Here is a 26764-nt window from a genome sequence, read left to right as displayed (position 1 = left end):
TTTGTTGCGTTTACGTTTATGAAAACCATATTACTTTTTATAAGCCAATAAGACTACTATGAATGTAAAACACGTTTCGATATTTTTTAAGATATGTTACAAATTTTCGTTTTTATTACACAACACATATTTATTATATAAATTTATGAATTTTGCAATATAAACCTTTAGGAAAGAAAATTAAAGTTAAAAATTAGAGTAGAGTTATAAAGTTGGATTGATTTTATTATTATGCAATATGTATAAAAATAGAAAGAGATATGAAATGATATTGAAGAAGTCAATCAAGAGTAGCAAGCACATGTGGGGGTGGTAGAGAAGAAAAGTGAAAAGAAAAATAAGAAAAAATCAAAGGGGTCACCACCAAAGTGGATTTGAGAATCTGAGCGTATTTTCTTAAAAAAAATAAAGTAGATTTCTTCAGATTTTCATGATCTTCTACAATGTCATCATCTCCTTGATGGCGACGTGGCTCTCTGTCTTCTCCATTTATATATCAAACAAATAAATTCCTTTCTTCCTCAATCCCCCCTTTTCATTTCATTTCATTTCATGGCAATGTTTTCTCGTCGCTGGAGGTCGCCGGAGACCGATGTTCATGTCCTCGCCGTCGATGACAGCCTCGTTGACCGCAAAGTCATTGAACGCCTTCTTAAAATCACTTCCTGCAAAGGTAATTATTATTATTATTATTATTAATAAACTCTCATGTCTTGTCGGAACAAAAACTTATGTTTTGCCGGAATATGTAACAGTGACGGCGGTTGAAAGCGGTTGGAGAGCTTTGCAATATCTAGGCCTGGATCAGGAGAAAACCTCACCTGATTTCGTTAATGTGAGTTATTATTTTTAATTTAATTTAATTTAATTAATTGCCACTATTTATTTATTTATTTAGATCTAACAAGAGCTCAGAATTGTTTTTAGGGGTTGAAGGTAGATCTCATAATCACTGATTACTGTATGCCTGGAATGACCGGTTACGAATTGCTCAAAAAAATTAAGGTTTGTCATTCTTAAACCACCTAAACTCTGCCTTTGAATTCAAATTAAAAAAAAAAAAAGCCCCCCTCATGTTCTGTTTGTTGGTTGGTTTAATTCAGGGGTCTGCAACCTTCCGAGAGGTGCCAGTAGTGATCATGTCATCAGAAAACGTTGTAGCACGGATTGATAGGTACTCTTTTTTTTATTATTTCCTGATTTGAAGCTTCATTTATTTATCAGTCTATTGCAATTATGTGGTTTGTTTCCATAGAATGAAATAATTAACAGATGAGAAACTTTAGTTGTTTATTAAGGAAACCATTTTCAGTAATCCCTCAATTCATTTTCATAAAAGTTGTTGGATATTCAAGAATTTGGATCAAGTAAAGTTAACTGATTAGGCATGAATTGGATGGATCAGGTGTTTGGAAGAAGGTGCAGAGGATTTCATAGTAAAGCCTGTAAAGCTATCTGATGTCAAACGTTTGAAAGATTACATGTTTGGGGCTGCAACAACAACTACACTAGATCCTCCTGATAACAACAACAACAACAAAAGAAAACTACAAGAAATGTCTTCCCCTTCCCCCTCCCCCTCCCCATCCCCATCACCGCCCTCGACTTCCCCCTCAACATCCCCATCGCCACCAACGATGTCCCCTTCAACCTCCCCATCGCCGCCAACGGTGTCCCCTTCACCCTCTCCATCGCCAACGCCACCAACGGTGTCTCGCTCAACCTCCCCGTCCCCACAGTCTCCTCCTTTTTCGCCGTCGCAACTAGATTCCCCAACCATGAGACTTAAGGTCACCAACTCCGATCAAGCCTAATATTTTTGGATTTCATCTTTTATTAATTAATTACATCATCATAGACAAAGCAAGTACTTGTACATGTAAAAGTTGTTTTTTAACCTTTTTTTTTTATCAAGTGAATTTACAGATATTACAATTTTGATATGTTCTCTACTTTCTTTAACAATTTCCCCCCATTTTATATGGTTTTGCTATGCATTGTAGTCATCATTATTATCAATATATATTTACTAATCTTCATATTACATACATTAATAATGGTTTTGATAACCAAGTTTTAAAGAAGTTATTGTATTAATATTCATATTACCCATCTATCAACAATCATCTTTGCTCTATTAATTTAACCATTACATGACTATAGCCATGTAAGAAATTTGGTTAGAAGATTAAAAAATTAAAAATTTAATAGTATTCAACTACCATAACAATAAAATGTAAATTTATTTTTAGACGTGGGGTGTTTATTCCTTTTTTTAGTTGTCAATTGATTAAAAATAAAAGGAAAAGAAAGGGTGGAAACAACTCAACAAGATTTAAAGGAAGGGAAATTAATATTTAATAAATAAATGATAAATAATAATTGAGAATTGATTTGATGAAGATTTGGTTTTATTTCATGTCTCGATCTTGTCTGGTAAGAAGGAATATTTTTGATTTGGGAAGATATGGAGTTTGGACACCTTGCATCAAGTCTCTCTCTCCCTCCCTCCCCCTTTGTGGTTATTTTACACCCAATTGTATATTTAACAATGGCATTCAAAGGGTAATTTCTTATTGTTAATTAACTAATACATTATAATTAATTAAAAATAGCTGAATTAATTACTTTAGTGACCTTATGTTTTGTGGGGTCTTGCTTAAACCACAAAAATGGGCATCATTAGGGGAGTGAAGGAGGGTAAACAGAAAAAAAAAAGGTATGGACCTTAAAATCAGGATAAGGATAATGATTTGAAAGGTGCTCATGTCAAACCTCTCATTTATAACTTTAGTTGTTTTTAACCGATTTATAACTTTACTTCACATGTTAAAAATGATGGGATTTTTCCAATATTTGTTAGTATCGATTTTGTGCTTAATAACTTTAGTTCACTCTCGTTTCTTAATATAATGTGTTATAGCATTACTATCTAAAACTTGTGGGTTTAGTTGATAAGTCAAGTGTGTTTGGAGAGAGTGGTATTATGATATAAAAAAATAAAGTCGGTCGCACATAAAACCAAAAATTGGTTTATTTAAGGGTGTATATCCCTCTCTTCTATGTCTTTTTATATATACATAGATATATATAGAGTAAAAGAAGTATGAAAATAAGATGAGCTTGTGTGTTTTAATCCTCATTATTTATTTATTATAAGAAGATTTGAAGTGAGAAGAATAGGGTATTTGTTGTTTTGGATTGGAGGGGTGGTGATTGGACCGGGGCACATAAACCGGGCTGCCTCCGAAAAAAATGTTTGTGTGTCCCAACTTCCTTTTTTGCGGTCCAGTACAAACCAATTCTTGCTGTCAGATTAACTCCACTATACGGTGTCTATGTCCCCCACCCTCACAAAATGACAACCATGTATTATTCCCTAACCAAACTACTTTTCTTTTTCTCTTTTTCTTTCTTTTCCTTCTTAATATCGTATAATAATATTACTAAAAATATTATATCACATGGCATTTCAAAACTAACCTGTCCATATTTAGTACTAAAGTTACTATGACTTGATTAGCAACATATAGTTGATTTGGGTACAAGATATTCGCTTAATAGGTTCATTCGGTGGGTCGCCCAAAATCATATAACGGGCCAACTTAGATCTATTCAAATCACTTAATGGGTTACTGTTATATAACTTGTTTACATAATATAGGCCCAACTTGCTAAGCACCATCTACCGCCATGGTGTGTCGCCATCATCATAGTCGGTGCTATTGTATACACCACTGTTGCCGCCACCATCACCACCACCATCATAATCACTGCAACTATCGCTACCATACGCTAACTCCTTGATCGTCAACCAAGAGTTTGTATTTGCTATAATCTTCTCATTAAGCCGATATAGATCATTGGCACAATATCTTATTAAGAAGGTAGTGATCACCTTTTATTTTCTCACTAATCTTGGTAGTGATTACCAACATCTCTTTAAGAAGGTTGTGATCACCTTTTATCATCTCATTAATCTTGGTTGTGATCACCAATGTCTCGCTAAGAGTGATCACCAAAATGATAGAAATTGGTATAGATGAGTATTTTTTTTTGAACGGCCAACAAATCAATCCCGAGCACTCTTGGGGCACCCACTGGACAAATGGAGTACTCCGAGAGTAACCTGAGTCGTCCACCACCAATTTCGGGGAAAACCCGGTAATCCACCCGCCCGTAGGCACGATGGTAAAATTACCGGTAAAACCCGTTTGGCTCAAGGATCGAACCCAGGTTTCCCTGGGTCTCCTATTACTGCCCACCAGTGCCTCACTCCTTTTTTGCACCAAATGAGATTTGAACTTGAGTCTTCTAAGAAGAACTTAAGTCCTCATACCAGTTGAGCTAGAGGTCATTGGCCGGTACAGATGCATACTAAGGTATTGAATCAAAACACATCTCGTTCTTTTATTAATAATTGATTACAACTGGTTACATAAATTCCATTATATATAACCTAAACAAGAAACCTATTTTGACTCAAATTAAGATTACAAAACTAACTCAAAAACCCCTAAGTTTGTGACTCGGTCACTTTTTACCCGAGCTTTTTAAGTCGGTCACTTTTTACCCGAACTTACACAAGATTAGACTAACAATCACCCCCTAATCTTGTGACACCAATGAGTCCTCTCATCTCGATGAACTTCAACCGTGCCAAGGCTTTAGTGAGGATGTCAGCCCGTTGTAAATCCCCGCTCACGTGTTCCACTTTAATTTGCTCACGTTCAACGCATTCCCGTATAAAGTGGTAACGCGTATGTATATGCTTACTCTTTCTGTCAAATACCGAATTTTTCATCAAAGCAATAGCCGATAAATTATCCACTCTTAACGTCACCACCTTCTCCGTTTCACCGGTTATCTCCGATAGCAATCCTCGAAGCCACAACGCTTGACACACGGATGAGGTAGCTGCCATGAACTCCGTCTCGCAGCATGATAATGCAACACTGCTTTGTTTTTGAGAAGTCCACGTTATAGGTGCATCACCATAATAAAAGACTATTCCCGTTGTGCTTAGCCCATCGTCGGCATCCACCGAGTGATAGTGCACCATAATAAAAGACTATTCCCATTGTGCTTCGCCCATCGTCGGCATCCACCGAGTGACTACTATCACTAAACCCATGTAACGTCTTGGTTCCACCTTTTAGATAGAAAATACCGAGGTCGACACTCCCCTTCAGGTACCTCAAGATTTGCTTCACGGCTTGAGCATGAGTCGGTGTTGGCTCTTGCATAAAACGGCTAACATAACCAACCGAATAACACAAATCCGGTCGTGTGTGGGTTAAGTAGCGTAGGCATCCAACAACCTTCCGATACTTGGTTGGATCGGTCTTCTTGGCTTCATCTTTTTTCGTCAACTTTAATCCGGGATCAAGTGGGAACTGGGTCGAGTTACTTTCCCATAAAGCAAACTGTTTTAGAACTTTAGCTGCATACCCGGATTGCTTGATGCTGATTCCCCGAACACCTTGATTAACTTCGATCTCGAGATAATAATGGAGTAAACCAAGATCATTCATTTCAAAGCGAGCTTCCATTTGTTTCTTGAAATCAACTATGTCTTGATTTGTTGCTCCGATCACAATTGAGTCATCAACATAGGTACCAACCGAAAATTGGTATAAGAGCGTAAGGTATAAACACGTGTCGTTCTTTTATCAATAATCGATTACAACTGGTTACATAAATCCCATTATATATAACCTAAACAAGAAACCTATTTTGACTCAGATTAGGATTAAAAAAACTAACTCAAAAAACCCCTAAGTTTGTGACTCGATCACTTTTTACCCGGGCTTTTTAAGTCGGTCACTTTTTACACGAACTTACACAAGATTAGACTAATAGAAAATGTCTCTCTGATAATGTAGAGATTGCATATGCTTACCTCTTAATCTTCTCGCTAAGCTAGATAGAGTTCACCTCTCATTTCTCACTTACACTTTTGACTATTTGAATGTTTGAACACAATCAGTACACAAAAGGGCAATTACATGTTTGAACCATGCAACAATCGTGAGTCTTTTGATCCACTTGTTCACTTAATGAATAAACTTGTGGTGTTAATGAAATTTGCCTTCCAAAAAAAAAAACTTAATGAATAAACCCATCGCAAAAAGTCCGAAAACCGTTTTTTTAGGTCTTAAACAATGACAATATTAGTTCAAATCAAGTGAGTTTAGTCTTGAAAATAGACAAGATGGACCAAAACGTGTTTTGTTAGGCATCTTTCTACAAGAGATTTAATCTCTTCATAATTTGTGTAATCCATTTTCTTTTAATTTAATTAATGTGAATTTGAATTGGAATATTCCTTTCACCATCTTTGTTTAATTAATGTCCCTTTTTGTTTAGGGTTATTGGATTTTATCACCCCTAATTATTGGTCATTGGCCGCTGCCACCCCCAACTATCACTTTGACGCCTGCCACCCCAAACTTAACACTTAGTGTGTTCTGTCACCATGTCGTTAACTGATCACTAACTTTTGATCCTGTTACTATACTTTTTAGGGCATCTAAAGATCCCCAAAACCTTTCTAAGATCCCTATGGCACCCCCAAAAGTATAATAACAGGATCAAAAGTTAGTTATCAGTTAACGACGTGGTGACAGAACACACTAAGTGTTAAGTTGGGGGTGACGGGCGTCAAAGTGATAGTTGAGGGTGACAGCGACCAATAGCCAATAGTTGGAGGTGATAAAATCCAATAACCCTTTTGTTTATGACGTCACAATGATAACTTATGAACATATGAACATTTCTAAATAACATTTATATCACATATACTTTTTTATATCATCACAAAAATGGTACATTTATAATTATAAAGAATAGATACATTCACAAGCAGGTTCGAGGCTCGGCGAAGTGGAGAAAAGCGATTTTTACGGCTATGCAAGCAACCATATGGTGCCTCTGAAGACCCGTAATGATGCGATGTTCAACCAAAAGCAGCCAAACATCTGAGTCTGAAAGATGAGATAAAAACGACGGGTTTTTTATGGTTTAGGAACCGGGCTTCAGTTTGCAGTTGCTCGTTGATGGAATGCTGTAACTTTGACCTACCATGTTTTGGAGTTTGATTTTTGTAATGTTTGGTGGATGTACTGTTATGTTAACCAGCGGTTAACTTCTTTTATATAATTTTATCTTTCGCTGGCCGTTCAAAAAAAAAAGATGGATTAACATGATTGATAGTAATGCCCTTATTTTGTAAGACGGGGGACTGAAGCAACAACATCAACTGTAATCCGCCTTCTAACTCTGCACAGAAGCATCATTTCTGCACGACAAGAGGTGACTTTCGACTGCTGAAAGAAAAATTGTTTATTTTCGGCACAAGCCTGGAGTTACAGAGTTTGAAGCAAGGGGAGATAGATAATGAAAGGTGATTCAAACACTATGCACGTTGGCCTTCAAGAAAGTTAAGTCTTTATTTCCAGTTGTACATAAGCCATTCAGATATCAACGAGTTCTATATTCGAGTCACATTCTGTTGAGTCCTAGTCTTTAATTAAGCAACAACTGAACTAACTATTAAGACTTTAGTTAAGCTGTTATTTTCAGCCCCTGACTATAATACTAAACAAATGACACTTAAATCCACCCATATCTACGTCGAACTGGTGACGGGTACAATGAATGCAAATATAATAAACTTTACAAATCAAATACATCTGAAAGCGATTATAATAAACATCAGTTTAATAATTAGAACTAGAAGTAGCACCCCTGGCCCAAAATATGTATTATTTCTTTCTTTTTCAAGCTACAACTTTTGCTACACAAAGAGACTATACTTACTCGCTGAACAGGATTCTTGTTTGTTGAAATACAACTAACACATCTAAACAACTTGTTCATAAATGAAAATACAGATTCACCCATAATCAATCAGATGCGTTTTGTCTGTCTACTTCCACTTCCACCGCTTGCTTCATGAATTACAAACACCCCAATGAGTCAATCAGCGTAACAGCCATGCAATATGCATACAGTTTTCTATAATTATTACCTTATCTCAACCGCTTTTCAATACCCCTGGCATTGCTTTTACTTTCTGCTTCGCCTTTTTCATTTCGGCGTCTTTTACTTCCTATTCAGATGGATTATTATAGTCTGTAAAACATAATTTAAAAATAAAAAATGGAATCAAATCCTACCTTGGGTTTTAAACTAGCTTCACTTCTTCTAGCATTTGACTTTTCCTCCAACTTCTTCAAGAACTGTATCAAAGTAAACAGATTTTTTTTAGATTAATAAATTACCATTCCATGCTTTATATGGTAATCATATTATACCTCTTTTCGCCTTTCCGCTCTTTCGTCACTTTTCAAAGCTACTGTAGTTGGTCCCGCCTTTAGCCGTCTTTCATCCACACCGACGCCTTTAAGTGACCTGTCCCAGGATATGTTATTCAACGTAAATAAAGAATAAATAAGCACAACAAAGTTATAACAAAGACAGTTGCTTACCCAGATGATACAGATTTCCATGTTGGTCCTAACTGACCTCTTACAGGATTGATTTTCTCTGCTGCTGGTGCTGGTGCCGGTGCCGGTGCTTTCCGTGATCTACGTTTGTTTATTTACAAACTTGGTTAAACGATAAACATCTATATATAAAACGTAACGGCTAGCAGGATTAATATATCAGCCTAAGAAAACTACCTTTCATTTTCTTTCTGATACACCATGGAAGTCCGAGTTTTTTGCTCTGATCTCTTTCCGGGCACCTGTCAAAACCAACAATGAATAAATGATGTGTAAAGCTACAGCATTTTCTATATTAAGACTTAAGACTACCTGTTTGGGTCCACTAGCAGCAGATGATGGTAATTGGTTAACTCTGTTCTGAAACGTCTTAAAGGCTCGTTTAACAATATCCTTATCTCCCATTTGCTCCATGAATAAAGATCGTCTTCTCGATGAAGTAACAGAAGAAGCCGTATCAGAATTTACCGAACTCATACTCATGGACATATGGAGCGACACTGGAGTCACACGTCTGCTTTCCGATAGAGACTGATACTTGTTCTTTGATGATGATACTGCTGATGATGATGGTGCACTTGCCTTCTTTAATGTGGGTGCTGAAGTTGGCTTTGGTTTCGGTTTCGGTTTCGGTTTCGGTTTTGATAATGTACTGGCTGGTGTTTCTGGGGATTTTGGTATAAGTGATGCTGGTTTTTTCTTCATTCCTATGGGATTTTTTTCCACTTTGTTTGGAGTTACCTAAACACCAAATTAGTAAAAAAAGTTAACACAATATAATTAAACATCTTTATCTGTTTTTTCCCATTCCTAAAAGCAAATTGGTCATTCCAAAAGGATTAATTTAAAAGCAGATTGCTTATTGGAAAAAAGATTACTTTTTTCTTAGTGAAACTCACCTTTCTTGTCACATTTTGAGGTTTTGGTTGCCTAATTTGTGGAGGGTCTTGAGTCTCTAAATCCACTTGGAAATGCTGTTTGACCAGTTTCATACTCTCAACGTTGACTAAAACAGCTTCTTCTAGCTTATCAGCATTGCTGTTTAATGTTGTTGGGGCTTCAGATGGTATAGGTTCAGCATCAACTTGATCAGTAAGTGGTTTATCCTCTTGAAAATTTCCAGATCCATCAGTGAGAGGTTCATCACTAACACACAGCTCAGTTTGGGTGCAATCTTTGTGTTGGTCCTTGATCTGTTGATCATCTGATCTTGAATCTTGTTGTTGATCCAGTAACTCAGCTTCAGCCTCAGCTTTCATGGCTGCAATTTTCTTGTAATGGGCTTCAAAAAAGGCCTTCTTTTGAGCTACAGATCCAGGTGTGGAGCACTTTCCAACTTCCTCCAGGTACTTATTTGGGGAAAAAGTAGACCATTTTTCCCAAGAAAGTGCATCATTCTCGTACTTACCAAAAGAAACAGACACACCAAGTGATTCTCCCATAATAATGTAGAATTCCAAACCCTAAATCTGAGTGGTTGGGTTTATGAGGGGAAAAGGGTTTCCACCATAGATTAAAATCCTTTGAGATAAGCACAAAGAACAGGACCTTTGAAGAGAGGAGACATGGGCAGACTAGTATTAGTATGTAGAGACAACAACAAAGGGTTGAATGAAACAAGAAAGGTGCATGTGTAGTGTAGTGTTCTCATCTATCCACCAAAAAGAAACCCATGATCCACATCATCACTGTTTCATCTTTTTACTACCACACCATTTCCAACACATAAAACAAAAAGAAAGTGGTAAAGGCATTTTAACAAACACTTGGTGCTCATCATCTAAAAATCAGTCTTTTTTCCACAATTTTAAAGTGTTGATTTTCTGATAGTAAACCAAAACAGAGTAATCTTCATTACATAAATTTAATTTCAGATCCAGATCAGATCAGATCACCCAATGAATTTAACAACGGGTATGTGGGCCTGGGCTGAGGACACGTGACAGACCTCTTCCCAATGGTTTAGGGATCAATATTGAACGACTTTTATATGTTTTATAAAAGTCACGAATTTTCTAGTATTTCGGTCATAGGTAGCTTTCATGAGATTTTTTTTTTAAAGTCCAATAAATCATTTAAATGGGCTACTGGCGAAATTTACCATATCGGGATATACTTCTTCTGAATCGAGGAAAACCCTCATCTAGGGCCGAAGCCCGTGAATACTCGCCCGAAGACACGACAATGCGGTGAGGTAAAACCCGCTCAGTTCAAGTATAGAACTAGCGATCGCCGCCTACTCTCCTAGTCTCTCATCATCACCAGGTGCCGCAGAAACTAAATGCTAGGGACAGGAATTGAACATGGGTCACTTGGAACACCAAGTCTCTCCTTCTTTAATGTGGGTGGTGAAGTTAGCTCATTGGCAGCTTTCATGAGACTAAGTCACATCGTATTCGCCTAGAAGAAAAACAAAAATTGCGTTTTCATTATGGTCTTACAGAACGACAATTACTTAAATACGTTCGTATCGCCGGAAAGGCAAAGGGGTCAACAGGTCAGGTATCATGTATTATTTCACACATATTGGCTATTAAACTCATTAGGGCGGAGGGAGTGTTCTAGGTACGCATGTTCTCGGTATTGGTACCGGTATTTGAAGGTAAAATTCGGTAAAATACCGGTACTGGTATCGAAAATGCCAAAAAGTGAGTACAAAATTGGTAATGATAATAATTAGGTAAGGGAAATTCGGTGCTGGTACTTGATACCAAATGCTCATCCCTACTTCTAGGTATGGATCGGCAGGCAGCGCCGTCCCCCAGAATGCTTAAAAACGTTGGGGCTCGGAGCGAGTGAAAAAATAAGCCCCCTAAAATATGAACTTAATGACTCATATATAAGAAGTGAATAATACGGTGCTTAACGTCTCAACTTTAATATTTTCAAAACCGAATCAATCACCGAACGTGAAAATGTAGGTTACTTTCTTTAATTTTAATACGAACTTTATTAACTCAATGTCTTAGCTCAAAACTAGACTGTACAAATGTACAACAGCAAATTGTATATATTTTTTTTCTATAAACATCTTTCATTTACAAAACTAGTGGAGACTGAACACAAACAAAAGAAAATAGTAGGGAAAGAAACAAGAATTAAACAACACTCAAATGAAAAACAAAGAGTCATTTGAATCATAAGATCAATCATTATTTGTGCATGATTCATAATGTTTGGATCAATAATCTAGTGGTGATATGTCTGATTTATGAACCATTACCACCTTGATAGACGATTTGTGTTTATTGATGTCCATTAGAAAGTGATTCCTGGATTTGTAATTGAAAAATAAATGTATGAGACAATTGGTTTGACTCTATGATTTTAGCTATAGAAGTCATAGATTATGGTCTAACAAGAGGATATCAGAATTTTGAAGATGAATTCGAAATGTATGAACAAAAAAGAGTGGGAAATAAACATGCGGAATAATAGTACACACCTTGTAACATTGCTCCATTGGGTGATGTTTTGTATTTAGGCTAATGAACCACATAGATCATGTGAATGTGAGACACGTTAATTAAATAAGGAGATCCACTTCTAGATGGTTTGTCCAAGCCCATGGCCTTCTCACACTATTAATATACCCACATACAGTAAAGCCAAGCCTCTGTAAACTAATAATATTGCGACTGAGATATTTTATTAATGTAGCGAGATATTATTATATCGATAAATATTAATTTAAAGAGTTGGTTTATATTCGTGAGCAACTCTCAAATTAATGCATCGACCTTCAAAATTTCCATGTCCGTTGACTTTACCTATTTGAATAAAACAGAACCCTTCAAAATTCCCATGTACATTCACACATTAATGAACTTGTCAAATTCAATGTACATAGATCTAGATTGATCACTATAAAATGTCTAATGATAAATTTTAAAATCACATCAACTACGTCTTCTAAACTAAAAGCTGTTAAAAAATCAACGATGACCAATCAACAACGAAAACTGTTATGCGAGTATAAGAGAATGTTACCAGGTTCAAAGTATTGAAGAAATTATGGCGGATACTATTCAAAATCCGGTTGATGATGAAGTTGATGATGATTCAGCACCTTTGAAACCGGTCACTCGGAAAGAAGCATTGCAAGCGGCAACAACTCTTCACAACTTTTTGTTGCAATACGAAAAAACAGTGCCTCAACTCTTAAGTGCAATGTGTATAAAGATGAACTCAATATAGATTTGAAGTTCACAAAAAAACAAGTAACTATAGAGTGATTTTTTACTAGACAATCCTAAAATTTTGGAATACTCAATATAGATTTGAAGTTCACAAAAAAACAAGTAACTATAGAGTCATTTTTTACTAGACAATCCTAAAATTTTGGAATATTTAGTAGTTATTAATTTATAGTTTCGCTGAGACCAATATATTTATATTGAGATTTCAAAAAAATTATTGTCTTGTTATTTTATCGATTGGGGTTCAATTTTGTACTGGTCCCAAGTTGAGACCAGACAAATTATTAATTTTATCAAGGTTATTAATTTATGGAGTATTAAATTATAGTGGTTCTGTTGTATATTATAAAAAAATAATTTTATGATTGAAATCTATACTTAAATTCTAAACTAGGTTTTAAGAAGTTCGCCGCGTTGCGTCGAATTTCTTTTGTTATTTAGTCTATGTTTACATGTGTTTTGAAATCACTACGAGCGTGTTGCGAACGGAACTGCTGATAAGAATAAAAAGAAAATGTAGAAAAAAAAAACTAAAAGACAACCGAAAGAAAATCAACAAAAAAAGTTGTATGGCAACGATGTTTTACGTATGAAACCCGTGGTCAGAGATGAGCAAATTGTTTTGGATACCGGTACCAAATTTGCCGAACCGAAAGATCTTAAGTACCAATTCGGTACCGACTTTTGGCGTTCCTGGTACCAGTTCACTACCGTTTTTTACCTTCATATACCGGTACCGTAACCGGTATTTTCGGTATCAGTATCGGTTGGCACTGAGCTCATCCCTACCCCTGAAACTAAAAAAAGAAAAAAAAATAAAAGTTGAATAAAATCAACAAAAAAAAGTTGTACGATACCGTTGTTCATACGGTAACCGTGATCAGGGATGAGCTAATGGTACCGGGTAGCAGCACTGAATTTCCCGAACCAAAAGATTTCCAATACCAATTCGGCACCAACTTTTGGCGTATTCTGTATTAGTGCCTGTTTTTACCTTCATGTACTGATACCGAACACGGCCGTCCTGGTATTTTCGATACCAGTACTGGTTCGATACCGGTTGACACAAAGCTTATCCCAACCCCTAATATTAAAAAAAAGGATTAAAGTTAAAAATTAAAGAAAATAACTATTATTATAATATTAAAATAATAAAAGTATTAAAAAAACTATATATTATTATAATATTAAAATCACAATTCATTTCAATTCCTTTATTAATATAAACCACTTTAAATTTTTACTTCTTCGTGTGTGATTTGTCAAAATCATTTTTTTAACTCCTATTATATATATATATATATATATATATATATATATATATATATATATATATATATATATATATATATATATATATATATATATTCTTACGAAATACGATAAATAGTAACTTTATTTTTATAATAATATATAGTTTTTCTTATTTTTTTTTTAATATATTATAATAGTTTATTATTATATTTACTTTTAATAACATATTTTTAATGTTTTCACTTTTTTAAAACCAAATATTTCCTTTATCATTTTTTAATAATTCTTTTTTTTTCTTTTTTTTAGAATATATATTAATTTATCAATTAATTTAATACTTCTTTAATAATTTATGTTTATAACCCTACTCATTTGTCTCTCAGCCAAAACTATTGCTTTCAATGAGCTACCTTTAAAAAATTAGTATTTGGGATATGTTATTTCAATAAAATCTGATTATATTTATTCCAAGGACTGTTTTCTAATTTGGTGACAAATGTAAAAAATGTTCAAAAAGGTGCCAATAATGCTTTTCTTTTGTATCCAAGACTTCTAAGCTACTTCCTGCAAAAACAAGTTTCATAAAAAGATTTTCAACAAGGTGTAACATTTCAAATAAACAGTCTAACAAGTGAAACTTTTACTAGACTTATGGATATATTAGTTTATTTATAAGGGATTCAAGCCATTCTCACTTTCCCCCGATTTGATGCTATCTGCCTCGAAGTCCTAATAAGCTTGAATCAAGTCCTCGCAGGATCTATACACCGAACGAGGCAAGAACTTTACCCAAACCATCCTTCCAACCCCTTTCTAGGCAGTTAATGAGCTTTATGTAGACCGTAAAGACACGAATGAGTGAATCAAAAATACATGAAGATATGATAGAATAAAGTTCACTTTCAATATAAAAAACTAGATATCAAAGTCATTAATACAAACCCAATTAAAAAGTTAACCAAAGCTTGGAAATCAAAAGTAATACATAAATGATTTGTCTTCACCAAGTGATGTAAGATATTAGCCAAGCATGGCCTTTGTTTGACAAAAACTTTTACAACCAATCTTGGATCCCGAGACTACTACACAAACTCTAAAGATGGATGATGGATGAATGTGGTGGATGATGGTGGTATTGTGGTACTGGAGTGGTGGCAGGTGTGAGAGAAGTGGTTTGCCAAGGGATGGATTGCAAGTGAACGAAGCACCCCTATTTATATCTAGAAACATGAGCTTTACATGGCCCCGTGCCCCGTGGGCACGACCCCGTGCCCTCCTTCTTCTCTATCTTTATTTAATGAACTTGTTAGAATAATGCTTGCACGGCTCCGCGTGTCAACGGCACGGCCCCGTGGCCATTGTACTTGCTGTACTATCCAAGATTTGCATATCTGGAAGTTGACCATGGCCCGTCTCCTTGTGACACGGCCCCATGTCTCTTGTCTGCTTCTGTTTGTCTTCTTCTTTCTAGAATCTTGTGTGGAGCACGACCCCATGCCTTGGTGGCATGGCCCCGTGCTTGTCTTCTGATTTGTTATTTTTGGTATTGGGGGGAAGTTCGGAGGGTCGATATGATGTATCAACTTTCCTTCTTTTGTATTTATGCTGGTTTTTGTCGTTAATTTGTTCACTTTGTACATTTAAGCTCTTTTAATCCTGAAAATCAAAAGTATACAAAGAAACACATTTTTTCCAACATTAGCCCTAAAAAAGGTTGATTTTATTCCTTATTTGATATAATTTATATGTTGCATTTGGTGCATATCAGTTTGTGAAAGTGTTCTGATGTGATGGTGGCTGGGAGAGAGAGTCTTCATATATATATATATATATATATATAGGTACGAGATCAGGAGAAAACGCACAAAAGTGTGAGAACGGTGATAACGGATCCTGGCGTAACATGTATAACGCGACATAGTGAAGGGCGGAGAGGCTTTTTGTCCTTTTATATTCTTTTTTTAAACGCGTCTCACATCACCTCTCCATTTTTTTGGCGTTTAACAAATACGCGGCGTTTTTATTGTTTTTTTTAGATCAGGAGCATAGTAAATATTTTGGCGTTTTAACTAAGTATGGCTTTGATTGTTTTGATTTTCACCCTTCTCCTGTTAGAGAACTTAATGACGAAACGTCCTCTAACCTCTCAAACCTCCATGCAATAACATGTACCATTTTTTAAATTAAATGGCGTTTTAGACAAGTTGTGGAATTTTTAGTGAATGTGTGGAGTGTGAAGCTTTTGTTTAGCTGTTGTACTTATATAATGAGTTTTTTTTGGGCCAGGTAGATATTTGTTTTTGACGGTAAAAAACATCAGTAATTTTCTTGATGTTTATTTTTTTATCAATTGTTGTGCCGTGTAAGATGCAGGCCTATAATGTGACAGACGATTATGGCGTTTTGAAAATATAAATAAATTCAATTTCCCATGTAGTGGCTTATAATATAATAAATGTTTATCAATAATGTTACCGTCTCTTCATTTTACTCTTTTGCAATTACTGTTTCGTTCAGTTTCATCTGTCAATTAGTGTTACTTTCCAGTAATACTTTGTTTGGCATTTTTTTAGCATTTTATATAGCACCAACGTGCTTTGCTAGCATCCGTTCTCACATTTTTCATACTATCAGGCGTTTTGGTGTTTGTAGTTTTTGGCGTTTTATACTCAATTTTTTTATTAGTAGAGAATCAGATAATAAACAACAGAGAATTAGATAACAAATAATAGAAAATGAAAAAAAAATTAAAAATTCTAATCTAATTTCTCATCCAAATCTTCACTGTCATCAGCCTCTTCTTCTTTAACCTTTTTGGCGTTTTGAACCTTTTTTAATACCTTACCTAGATGCTAATTTTCTACATAATGCCCGTCTTTAGAAGAAGCCTATTTTTAGTGGCATCCTGTATTTTGGTTTGATATATACTTGTTTGGTGACATGTTGAAGATCAACGCCTGCTCGAATGTATTGATCCATTCATGCCATCAATATATCAATCAAGAACAAAGTGACATGATGACATATCAGTGTCATCAGTCTCTTTTTCATGAATATTTATCCATCTCATTCAACAAAAGTTTATAGAGATACCCTCCTCATAGAAGAATCCATTCAGTGAAACTTCATTCAGAACAATACTCAGTATAGAAGAAACGAGGTTTCCCATCTGTGGTTTTTAACTATTTTTTGTGTTTTTAAAGTGAGTGGTTTCTAGGAAACATGGCGTTGTTTTTTGGTGTGACCAATTGATTGTGCAGAGACGTCTCTCTTATAGGATGTTTTGGCGGGTAGTTAAGGCACCTTTTTATGAGTTTAGGGTGATAGACGTGCCATCTTCCAAGAAGCTGGCAGATGGTACGTCTATCACCCTAAAACGCCATCAAACACCCCTTTGGCGTTTTACTGAGGAAGTAATATATCTAAAAGAAACGTCGATTTGGAATCTTTGATGTTTGATTTTTTTGGCGTTTTCTAAGATGATTGGTATATAGTAAAATATGGCGTTTTTGAGTTTGGGGTGTTTGATGTTTTGGGTTTTTTGGCGTTTCTAGGTTGAATGGTATATAGTAGTAAATATGGCGTTTCCGGTTCGGGGTGTGTTTAATGAATGTCTGAGATGTATTGTTTATATAGGATGTGTTTTGGCCCGTAATTGCGTTTTATTCATGAGTTTGGCGTTTTTGGTAGAGAAGTCTAAAGACCCTTTTACCCTTAATGAAGCGCGTCCACTTAATAGAATTGGTGTTATTTACGAAAACGCCATCACGCCAATCTAGTCCATAGATTGTTTTGATCGGACGATCCATAACCGTTCTCACACTTTTCACCGTTTTCTCTAAATCCTGACCCTGTATGTATATATATATATATATATATATATATATATATATATATATATATATATATATATATATATATATATATATATGATGAAGATCATTACAGAACACTAAATATTGCGAGAACAAAAAGAACAACTCTAAATCACTAAATTTTGGGAAATAAGGTTGATACTTTTTTAAATTTTATATTTCTTACATTCATATGTGTATTACATATACTTAAAAATGCCATAAATTTTTACCTACACATAGCTTACATACATGTAGGTAATTTAACCAACACATAACCTACCTATGTGTAGGTTATATAAAAACTGAAAATTTTCCATATTTTATTTTGAATTCTAGTGTGAAAAACAATAAATTTTACATCTGTAACATTTTCATTTAATTTTGAGGTTTTAGGATTGAAAAAATGAGTAATTCATTTTGTTCAGCATGTTCTCGCAATATTTAGTGTTTTGCATAGAACCTTCCCATATATATATATATATATATATATATATATATATATATATATATATATATATATATATATATATATATATATATATATATAGGGGGGAGTGTGTGTGTGTTTTTTTAGAGTGAGAAATTATAGGGTGGGTGAGGTGGATGGGTTTTATTTATTTTCTAAAAAAATTATGTATGTATTAGGATGTGAAAAGACGGTAATACTCTTATACGGGGTCCACATGACTTGAATTAGCGTTAAAATTTACTGGGTTACGGTCAAAGGACACAACTTGCAAGATTTTGAAACATTAAGTACAAAAGCCGTCAATTTTAAAGGCAAAGTACATGCGTTGAATTTAGGTATAAACATAAAGGACAATTTTTGTAATTTACTCTTTTTTTGCATGTACGGCGGTTTTGTTTTTTATCTAAAGTTACGAATGTTATGAACGACGTTCAAATTTAGTTTATTTATATCAAATTACGTATTGACGTTTCGCGAAGAGAACAATTTTTCACGTGTACAACGTCTAGAGATACGAAGGTTGTCAACTACGTTCTAGTTTCGCTTTTCTTATATAAAGTTACATATATGTTGACGTTTCAACACTATTTTTTCATGGTTTTACGGTATCTCTTTATATTGCTATACCGAGTATACGTACTTTCATTCTTATATATATATACATAACTGAATATTTGATTGGGTGAGAGATGTGTTATGTGATGTTCTTAAGCGGGCCGGGATCTCCGCCAAAAAGTAGGCTCCAGTAAATTTCCTGACTGACTCCTTAGAGGGGAGGTCCACTTTACGCCCGACGGACATACTTGTGTTTGGATGGGAAGGGGGAAACACGCTTGTGTAGATCTAACTGGAGTCTCCCCCCTTGCCGGGCTCAAGGACAAGGGCTTTGTCGTAGGGCAAGCGGTGCTCAAGGCAGATGCGAGCAAAGTGGCAAAAGATAAGAAAACCTGCCTGGAGAATCAACATGTGTTTGTCCCGTTTGCGTTTGATACCTTTGGTGGTCTCGCTCCTGACGCTGTGCGACTTTTGAATCGGGTTTGAAACCTTTTGTATTTAGTAGAATTGGTTTTTCTATTCAAAAGGGGGTGACGGCGCAACTTGTTGCCCGACTACCTGCTATTGCTTTGTTAAAAAAAAATACTTGATGTTTATTAATTTTAGTGGTTAAAGAACGTATTTTTTTTTAGAAATTGAAAGGCCCAGGTAATAAAATATGATTAGAAGAATAGATGATCCTCTTCCAATTCTTCTCATCTAATTTTTGGTAGTGTTTGATATGTAGGAGTAGAAGGTGGAATGGAATGAACTATTGGGAGGGAATAAAATTAAAGTTTTGTCATTAATGAGTCGTCTTAAGTCCTAACTATTATTAGGCCAATGTATGTATGTGGGCTATGGCTCCACGTATTTGTATTTGTATGTATGTGGGCTACGGCTCCATGTATTTGCATCCACCACTTACTCCACTAGTTATTTTATGGGCCTACATTGGATGTTTGCTTTGACTTCAAAGTTAAATTACCTTACTAACATGATTAAATTCTTTTGTTTTTTTAATTATAAATTTGAATTACTGACGGATCACTAGAGTATAATCGTGTCATCAGTGGAACCATCCGGTCATATCATCTCCACTAAGTTATAATGCCTATACACTAATTCAGGTGAAACACCCAATAAATCTGAGAAAAACTCCTTTGTGGGAATCGAACCTTGGACCTTATAATCCCTAAACCTTATCTCACCCCTAAAATGCCACTAGACTATCATGGCATGACCATGACTAAATTCTTTTAGGTTAGAAATTCAAATCAAACCCTCCCTCAATAACGTGCCTTGTATGTTTCCCCAATAGTCATATAGATAATGCTCCCAAGTTACTCAATCTCCACTTCCAGATTTAGATATATTCTCAACTCCTTGCTACCTTGCTCAATAGATTCTACCATCATGTCAATATACTCTTTCTTTTTCTTCATCTTCTATTTCTTTCTCATCTTTATCGGTACAGTTAAATCTGACCCTGACCCGCTTCAAGACTATTGCGTAGCACAAACACAGGGTTCGCAAACTTTTTTTGTAAACGGAGCTCCTTGCATAAATCCCGCCGATGCCTCACCTTCTCATTTTACTACAAGCGCATTATCCAAGCCCGGTAATACTGCCTCTAATCCTTTGGGGTTTAATGTCACACTCACAAACATTCGAAACCTTCCTGGAATGAACACCCTTGGGTTAACAATGGCCCGGGTCGATATAGCTGGAAATGGGCTTGTGCCACCTCACACACATCCACGTGCATCCGAAGTAACCATTCTCGTTAAGGGCTCGCTTTTGGTGGGATTCGTTGACACATCAAATCGCCTTTTCACACAACAGTTACGTGAGGGCGATGCATTTGTTTTCCCCAAAGGTTTAATACACTTTCTATACAATCTTGATTCAAAGGCTTCGGCTTTAGCAATTTCAGGCCTTACTAGCCAAAACCCTGGGGCACAACTAGCATCGGCTGCTACGTTCACTACAAAACCAAGTATTCCTGATGATATCTTGAAAAAGGCATTTCAGATTAATGGTCAAGATGTGTCAAGGATACGTAAAAACTTAGGTGGTTGATGTCTACCGTTATATACTCCATTTGGTAGCCAAATTTAAAAAGTAACATTTTTATATGCGTGAAAAAAATATATGTAACAGAATGAAAATTGGTTTATAAAAAAAAATATTTGTATTTTAATAAATCAATTTAGGTGATAATTACGTGTGGTTTGTTTTTCTGATGTTCTTCTATGACTATGTGAATGTTTATTTTTCAAGAAAAATGTTTATTTAGTCTCTGTTATTATTTTTCAAGGTACATTTTTTCTTTTTTTTTTTCAGCATGGAAGATATTTAGATGTTTAATAACTAGTAGGATCCTCTGAGTACCGCAACAGGCGTTTGGTTGATATTTGTTTCGTTCCTTACGGTATCGATACGATTCCGACAGTCGTTATAAAGACCAAAAGAGATATGTTGTCCGGTTGGGTTACTTACATTCATTATTACGACACAAAAATATACTATGTCGTGATACGTCAAGAAAACCATAAGAAAAAATGGCGTACCAGTGTCGATGTCGTATTGACAGTATCGGTGGGGTTCGTTACGGTAAAAATCAAAAGAAAAAACCAACTAATATGACCTTATTTGAACTAAACTTTTATCGAATCATAGATAAACAATGAAAAATGGTGTTTCAATTCGGGTGTTTAAACTTCTAATTAACAAAAATCAAGTCGTTTGGAGCACCGTTTCGAGGTAAGTTTTACATCAATAGACTCGTATCCTCGTTCTGATAAAAATCCCTAATACGTCAGTTTGTAATTCGGAAAAAACTTAACTCCGTTATGTTTTTTTAACTGAGGACCGGTGGAGGAAAAATAGGCGAAAGATGGGACTAGCATGGGGAATATTCAAAGGTGGGACTACCAACGGCCAATAACGTCTCGTTGGGATTATTACATGTCAATTCCCCTTAAATGAAAATAATATAAATAATAGACCCATTTAGGCTCACAAGCTCAATAAGTGAAGCTCGAGCTCGTTTACTGAACAAGCTTATTTGGGTTCAGACTCGGCTCGTAAACATGTTTAAATAAGCTAGGCTCGGCTTTTTTACTGCACTATTTTAAATATTTTAAATAAGGGGTAAATGTTACTAAAAACAAATATTACACTAAGGTGCGACGAGCCTGGTGAGCTTCACATGCCAGGCTCGGCTCAGGATCAATAAGGCTCGGCTCGTTTCGAGTTTTTTCTCGAGCCGATCTCGAGTCGCTCGCGAGCCGCTCGGCTCATTTGCACCCTAGCGCTTTTTTAAATGGGTTTAAATTTTAAAATGTTATTAGGTTTAGTTAGGTTAAATGCGAATTGAGTTTATTTACTTATAAGAGTCTAAACTACATAGAACAAGTTAATGGGTGATAAACATTTTCACTTTTGACTTAAAAAATTAATTATATATGTTTTTTTTCAAAAAATGTGTTAAATGTATAAAATAAAAAATAAAATATTTTTGTAGGCCCATAGGAGGGTAGGACCGCACCAGTGGTCCACCTTGCCCCTCCAATGGGTTGACCTTGATCTTATCTTAATCTTCGGTCCCCAAAAGGGTAATTGTGACGTGTTAGAGTGTGTACGAAATTTTATTATATTTTTAGTACCTTTTTACTCTTTTATCAAGCTTTAAATTTATGAAACACGATATAAAACTATCACTCTCTACAACACGCTAGGGCAAGTGTACCCATCGTTGGCGTAGTATAGTGATGGTAAGATACCGAGGTCGTCCAAGGACATAAGAGCTTTTAATACCGGAATATTATCGACGTCTAATCTACTAAATTTTTTTTGGGGAAAAGATTTTTAATAAGTAAAATAAAGAAACAAAATAATTAATAAACAGATAGACAAGATAGAATCACTTGGATCCGACTCGTCATTTATATATCCTTTGATGATTTCCATGCTTTGTGTTTCTTAAGAGATTATCTTAGTTATAGTGGCATGTCCCTCTTTTGGAGGCAACGCTACCCTCAGCCATATTGGTCTGAGTCAGCAAGGATACAGTCTCGCAAGGCTGGATTATTGAAAGATAATTAAGTAAGTTATTAATGCAAAATGTGGCATGTCCCTCTTTTGGAGGCAACGCTATCTCCGGCCATATTGGTCTAAGTCAGCAGGGATACAGTTCCGCAAGGCTGTTTTAAAGTTTTAGTAATAGTTAATTTATAAGGGACTACAAGCCGTTCTTACTTCCCCCGATTTGATGCTATCTACATCAAGGGAAGTCTTAATAAGCTTGAATCAAGTCCTCACAGGATCCATATACTGAACGAGACAAGAACCTTACCTAACCACCCTTGTAACCCCTTCCAAGCAGTTAACGTGCTTTATATAGACCGTAAAGACACGAATGAGTGAATCAACAAAACATGAAGAAATGGTTGAATAAAATTCACTTTCAATATAAAAAAAAAACTAGTTATTAAAGTCATTAATACAAACCCAATAAAAAGTTAACAAAGCTAGGAAATCAAAAGTAATACATAAATGATTTTGTCTTCACCAAGTGATGTAAGAGATTAGCCAAGCATGACCTTTGTTTGACAAAAACTCTTACTATCGATCTTGGATCCCGAGACAACTACACATACTAAGGGTGGATGATGGATGAAAGTGGTGGATGATGGTGGTAGTGGTGGTGGAGTGGTGGCAGGTGTGAGAGAAATGGTTTGCCAAGAGATGAGTTGCAAGTGAGCAAAGCACCTCCTTTTATAGCTGAAAACAGTGAGCTCCCACGGCCCCGTGCCTAGTGGGCATGGCCCCGCGTCCCTCTCCTTCTCTGTCTTCATTTAATGATATTGTCAGCTGATGTGCACAAAATGCAACATATAAATTACATCAATTGTGGCATAAAACTAACCCTTTTTAGTACTAATGTTGGAAAAGTGTGTTTTTGTCTTCCTTTTGTATTTTCAGGATTAAATGAGCTCAAATAGACAAAAGAAGCAAAAAGGCAGCTAAATCTAACATAAATACAAGAAAAGGAACAAACGTGGCATGCCCGGCCTCCCCACGCGTGTCAGACACTCCCCATGAGGTAATTGTATGATTTTCCAAGGTAAAAGGGCGCCTGACCAATTAGAAACAAAAATAAATAGAAACATAGTTCCAATAAAAGGAACCCACGGACAGCATCTTCCCAAGCAAAACAAGAGAACAGAAGGCTGAACACGCCCCGTGCTCAGTGAGCACGGGGGCGTGCCCAAGTGTCAGCAGAAAAGACAAAGTTGTAGAAGCTTCTATCGCCCACCACGGGGCTGTGCTCAGCGGACACGGGGCCGTGGTCAACTATAAGATTCGCAGAATCCAGGCAAATCTTGATAGTACAGACACGCTTCTGCACATGGGGTCGTGCTCAGCGGACACAGGGGCGTGGTCAACTAATGCAGACAAACTGCATTTAATGAAGAAAGAGAGAAGGATGGACATGGGGTCGTGCCCGAGCTTCTGTTCAGCCTATAAATAGGAGTGCTTGGATCTCTTGCAACTCATCCCTTGGAACACCACCTCTCTCACACTTCCCCCACCACCCACCACCATCACAACAACATCATCCACCACCATCAGCCATTGTCCATCATAGAGTGTGTGAGTCGTCTCGGGATCCAAGATTGATCGTAAGAGTTCTTGATAATCAAAGGCCATGTTTGCATAAGTCTCTTACATCACTTGGTGAAGACAAGTGTTTAGTGTAATACTTTTTATTTTTAATCTTTTCGCACTTTTTAATTGGTTATGTATTAATGACTTTAATAACTAGTTTCTTATGTTGAAGGTGATTCTTCCTTATCGTTTGTCCGTGGTGTCTTGGCATTATTTTACTGTCTATATAAAATAAAAGATTTTCACCATTCATGTCTCCACGGTCTATATGGAGGTATGTTGGCTACCTGGTCGGGGGTTAAGGGAACGGTTTGGTAAGAGTCTTGCCATTATTCAGTGTATAGATCATGCAAAGGACCTGGGTCAAATTTAGTAGGACCTCCTACAATACCCACCGGTATTGGATGGGGGGGGTCCAAACTCTTTGATCCCCTCATAAGTTAAACTACTATTAAAACTTTAATCCGGCTACTTAGGACTGCATCCCTGCTAACTCAGACTACTTAGCCGAGGGTAACGTCACCTTCAAAAGAGGGGCCTACCACAATATGCATTAATAACTTAATTAATTATCTTTCAATAATCCGACCCTTTAGGATTGTATCCTTGCTGACTCAAACTACTGGGTTGAGGGTAACGTCACCTTCAAAAGAGGGGCCAAGATAATCTCTTAAATAAGTGCAAAAGTGCGGAAATAATCAAAGGTTACACTACACACGAGTCGGATCCAAGTGATTCATCTTGTCTATCTGTTTTTACTTTTATTTTATTTTTCAGCATTTTAGTTAGTTTTATTTTTCTAGTTTAAAAACCTTTTTTCTAACTTTTGATTTGATTAGACGTTGAGGATAAACCGGTACTAAAAGCTCTTGTGTCCTTGGACGACCTCGGTATCTTACTAACACTATACTACGCTCACGATGGGTGCACTTGCCCATATGTGTGTTTAGTGTTAGTAAATATCGTGTTTTATAAATTTAAAACTTGGCTAAAAAGTGTAAAAGGGCTTAAAATATACACCAAAAAAATATTACACCTAACGCACATCAAGTTTTTGGCGCCGTTGCCGGGGACACAAGGATATTAAGAAAGTTAGGAATCGGCGGCCTAATCATTTTTTTTAAATTTTTCTATTTTTTAGGATTTTCTTAATTTTTCAGCTTCTACAGAACTCAGCACGGGCCGTGTCCGCTGAACACACCCCGTGCCCAATCTTTGGAACTGCCAATCCTGTTTTACGTCAGACAATGAACACGGGGCCGTGCCCACTCAACACGCCCCGTGCCCAAGATTCAGTTACTTAAAACAGAACCGTAAGATCCCGACGGTTGGTAACTTCTAACATAAACATGAGTCATACTGATACTTTTTACTTTCGACACTCTTATGGTACGTGGTGTCAAATATGTGGTGGCCCCCATAAAGAATTAGAATGCTATTTTCTAAATTATAAGCCCCATTATATAGACCCACGGTTTTCCTGTATCCTTAAGAGGGGTGAAAGTAAAAACAATCCCTATCTCTCCCTCGAATGCGCTCAACCGGATCTTCTAGGCGAAATGTTTCTTGATGAACTATTTCAATTAGAAGATCTAATTCTTAATTGGTTAAAAGAACTTAGGATGGATTTTAATAATTTATCTCAAGACGATAACCAAGAAGAATTGTTGGGATCGCATTCGAATAAAAACAACTTCGTTGTTCCCAACATTACCTCCAACTCTAGTGAAGACTTGGGCGATAGTCGTCTCTGTGCCGATTGTGCCGTGAAGGACACTCCATCGACTTCGTTCGCTGCATACATAGACCTGAGCGATTCGGCATACACCTTCTTTAATGAGAGCCCGGGAAAGGGTTGGACTTGTCCACCTACATTTAGCATAGGAATCACCCTCACCGACAACCTCTTGCGTTCTCGTCTTAATCTAGAGCAATTAAGGTAACTTAGGCACTTTGGGGTTGTTCCATCCAGTAAGGAACCGCCCGATACGAATAAGTTCCTTAGAATTGGTAAAACTCCATAAGACAGCTTTCAGACACGGGGCCGTGCCCAGGTCAACACGCCCCCGTGTCCACCAAAAGATTCCCTTCTGATTTTCATCAGAATACGGACAAAATGTGTCAGGATTTGTCTGCACACGGGGCCGTGTCCAGCCAACACGGGGCCGTGTGCAGCGAGCTGTCGTTTTCTATAAATGCAGCAAGATTCCTGCTCATTTGGACCACTCCAAAGATAAAGATTTTCTGGGATCTTCACTCATACCA

At 36.3% G+C, this 26764-nt stretch overlaps 4 protein-coding genes across 4 annotated transcripts; 2 read left to right on the top strand and 2 right to left on the bottom strand.

Moving 5' to 3' along the window:
* Positions 1 to 503: 503 nt before the first annotated feature.
* Positions 504 to 1965, top strand: LOC110895017 (two-component response regulator ARR5). Its single transcript, XM_022142274.2, has 5 exons — positions 504 to 673; positions 756 to 835; positions 928 to 1005; positions 1104 to 1174; positions 1406 to 1965. The coding sequence occupies exons 1-5, from the start codon at positions 553 to 555 to the stop codon at positions 1812 to 1814; spliced, it is 759 nt and encodes a 252-aa protein (XP_021997966.1). The 5' UTR covers positions 504 to 552; the 3' UTR covers positions 1815 to 1965.
* A 3026-nt stretch (positions 1966 to 4991) lies between these two features.
* On the bottom strand, positions 4992 to 5552 carry LOC110892921 (secreted RxLR effector protein 161-like). The gene has a single exon (XM_022140056.1). It carries the CDS (start codon positions 5550 to 5552, stop codon positions 4992 to 4994), a length of 561 nt encoding a protein of 186 aa, XP_021995748.1.
* Positions 5553 to 7704: 2152 nt separating this feature from the next.
* Positions 7705 to 10438, bottom strand: LOC110895018 (protein WVD2-like 7). Its single transcript, XM_022142276.2, has 8 exons — positions 9410 to 10438; positions 8823 to 9251; positions 8688 to 8752; positions 8493 to 8591; positions 8319 to 8415; positions 8181 to 8243; positions 8033 to 8113; positions 7705 to 7952 (listed from the first exon to the last, which is right to left on the bottom strand). The coding sequence occupies exons 1-7, from the start codon at positions 9950 to 9952 to the stop codon at positions 8039 to 8041; spliced, it is 1371 nt and encodes a 456-aa protein (XP_021997968.1). The 5' UTR covers positions 9953 to 10438; the 3' UTR covers positions 7705 to 7952; positions 8033 to 8038.
* A 9779-nt stretch (positions 10439 to 20217) lies between these two features.
* Positions 20218 to 21126, top strand: LOC110895019 (germin-like protein subfamily 1 member 1). Its single transcript, XM_035980574.1, has one exon. It carries the CDS (start codon positions 20240 to 20242, stop codon positions 20903 to 20905), a length of 666 nt encoding a protein of 221 aa, XP_035836467.1. The 5' UTR covers positions 20218 to 20239; the 3' UTR covers positions 20906 to 21126.
* Positions 21127 to 26764: the final 5638 nt, after the last annotated feature.

Source organism: Helianthus annuus, chromosome 12 (genome assembly GCF_002127325.2).
Source record: "Helianthus annuus cultivar XRQ/B chromosome 12, HanXRQr2.0-SUNRISE, whole genome shotgun sequence".
Classification (NCBI taxonomy): domain Eukaryota; kingdom Viridiplantae; phylum Streptophyta; class Magnoliopsida; order Asterales; family Asteraceae; genus Helianthus; species Helianthus annuus.
Note: the sequence above shows the minus strand (reverse complement) of the source record. Positions and strands in the feature narration are given on the sequence as shown.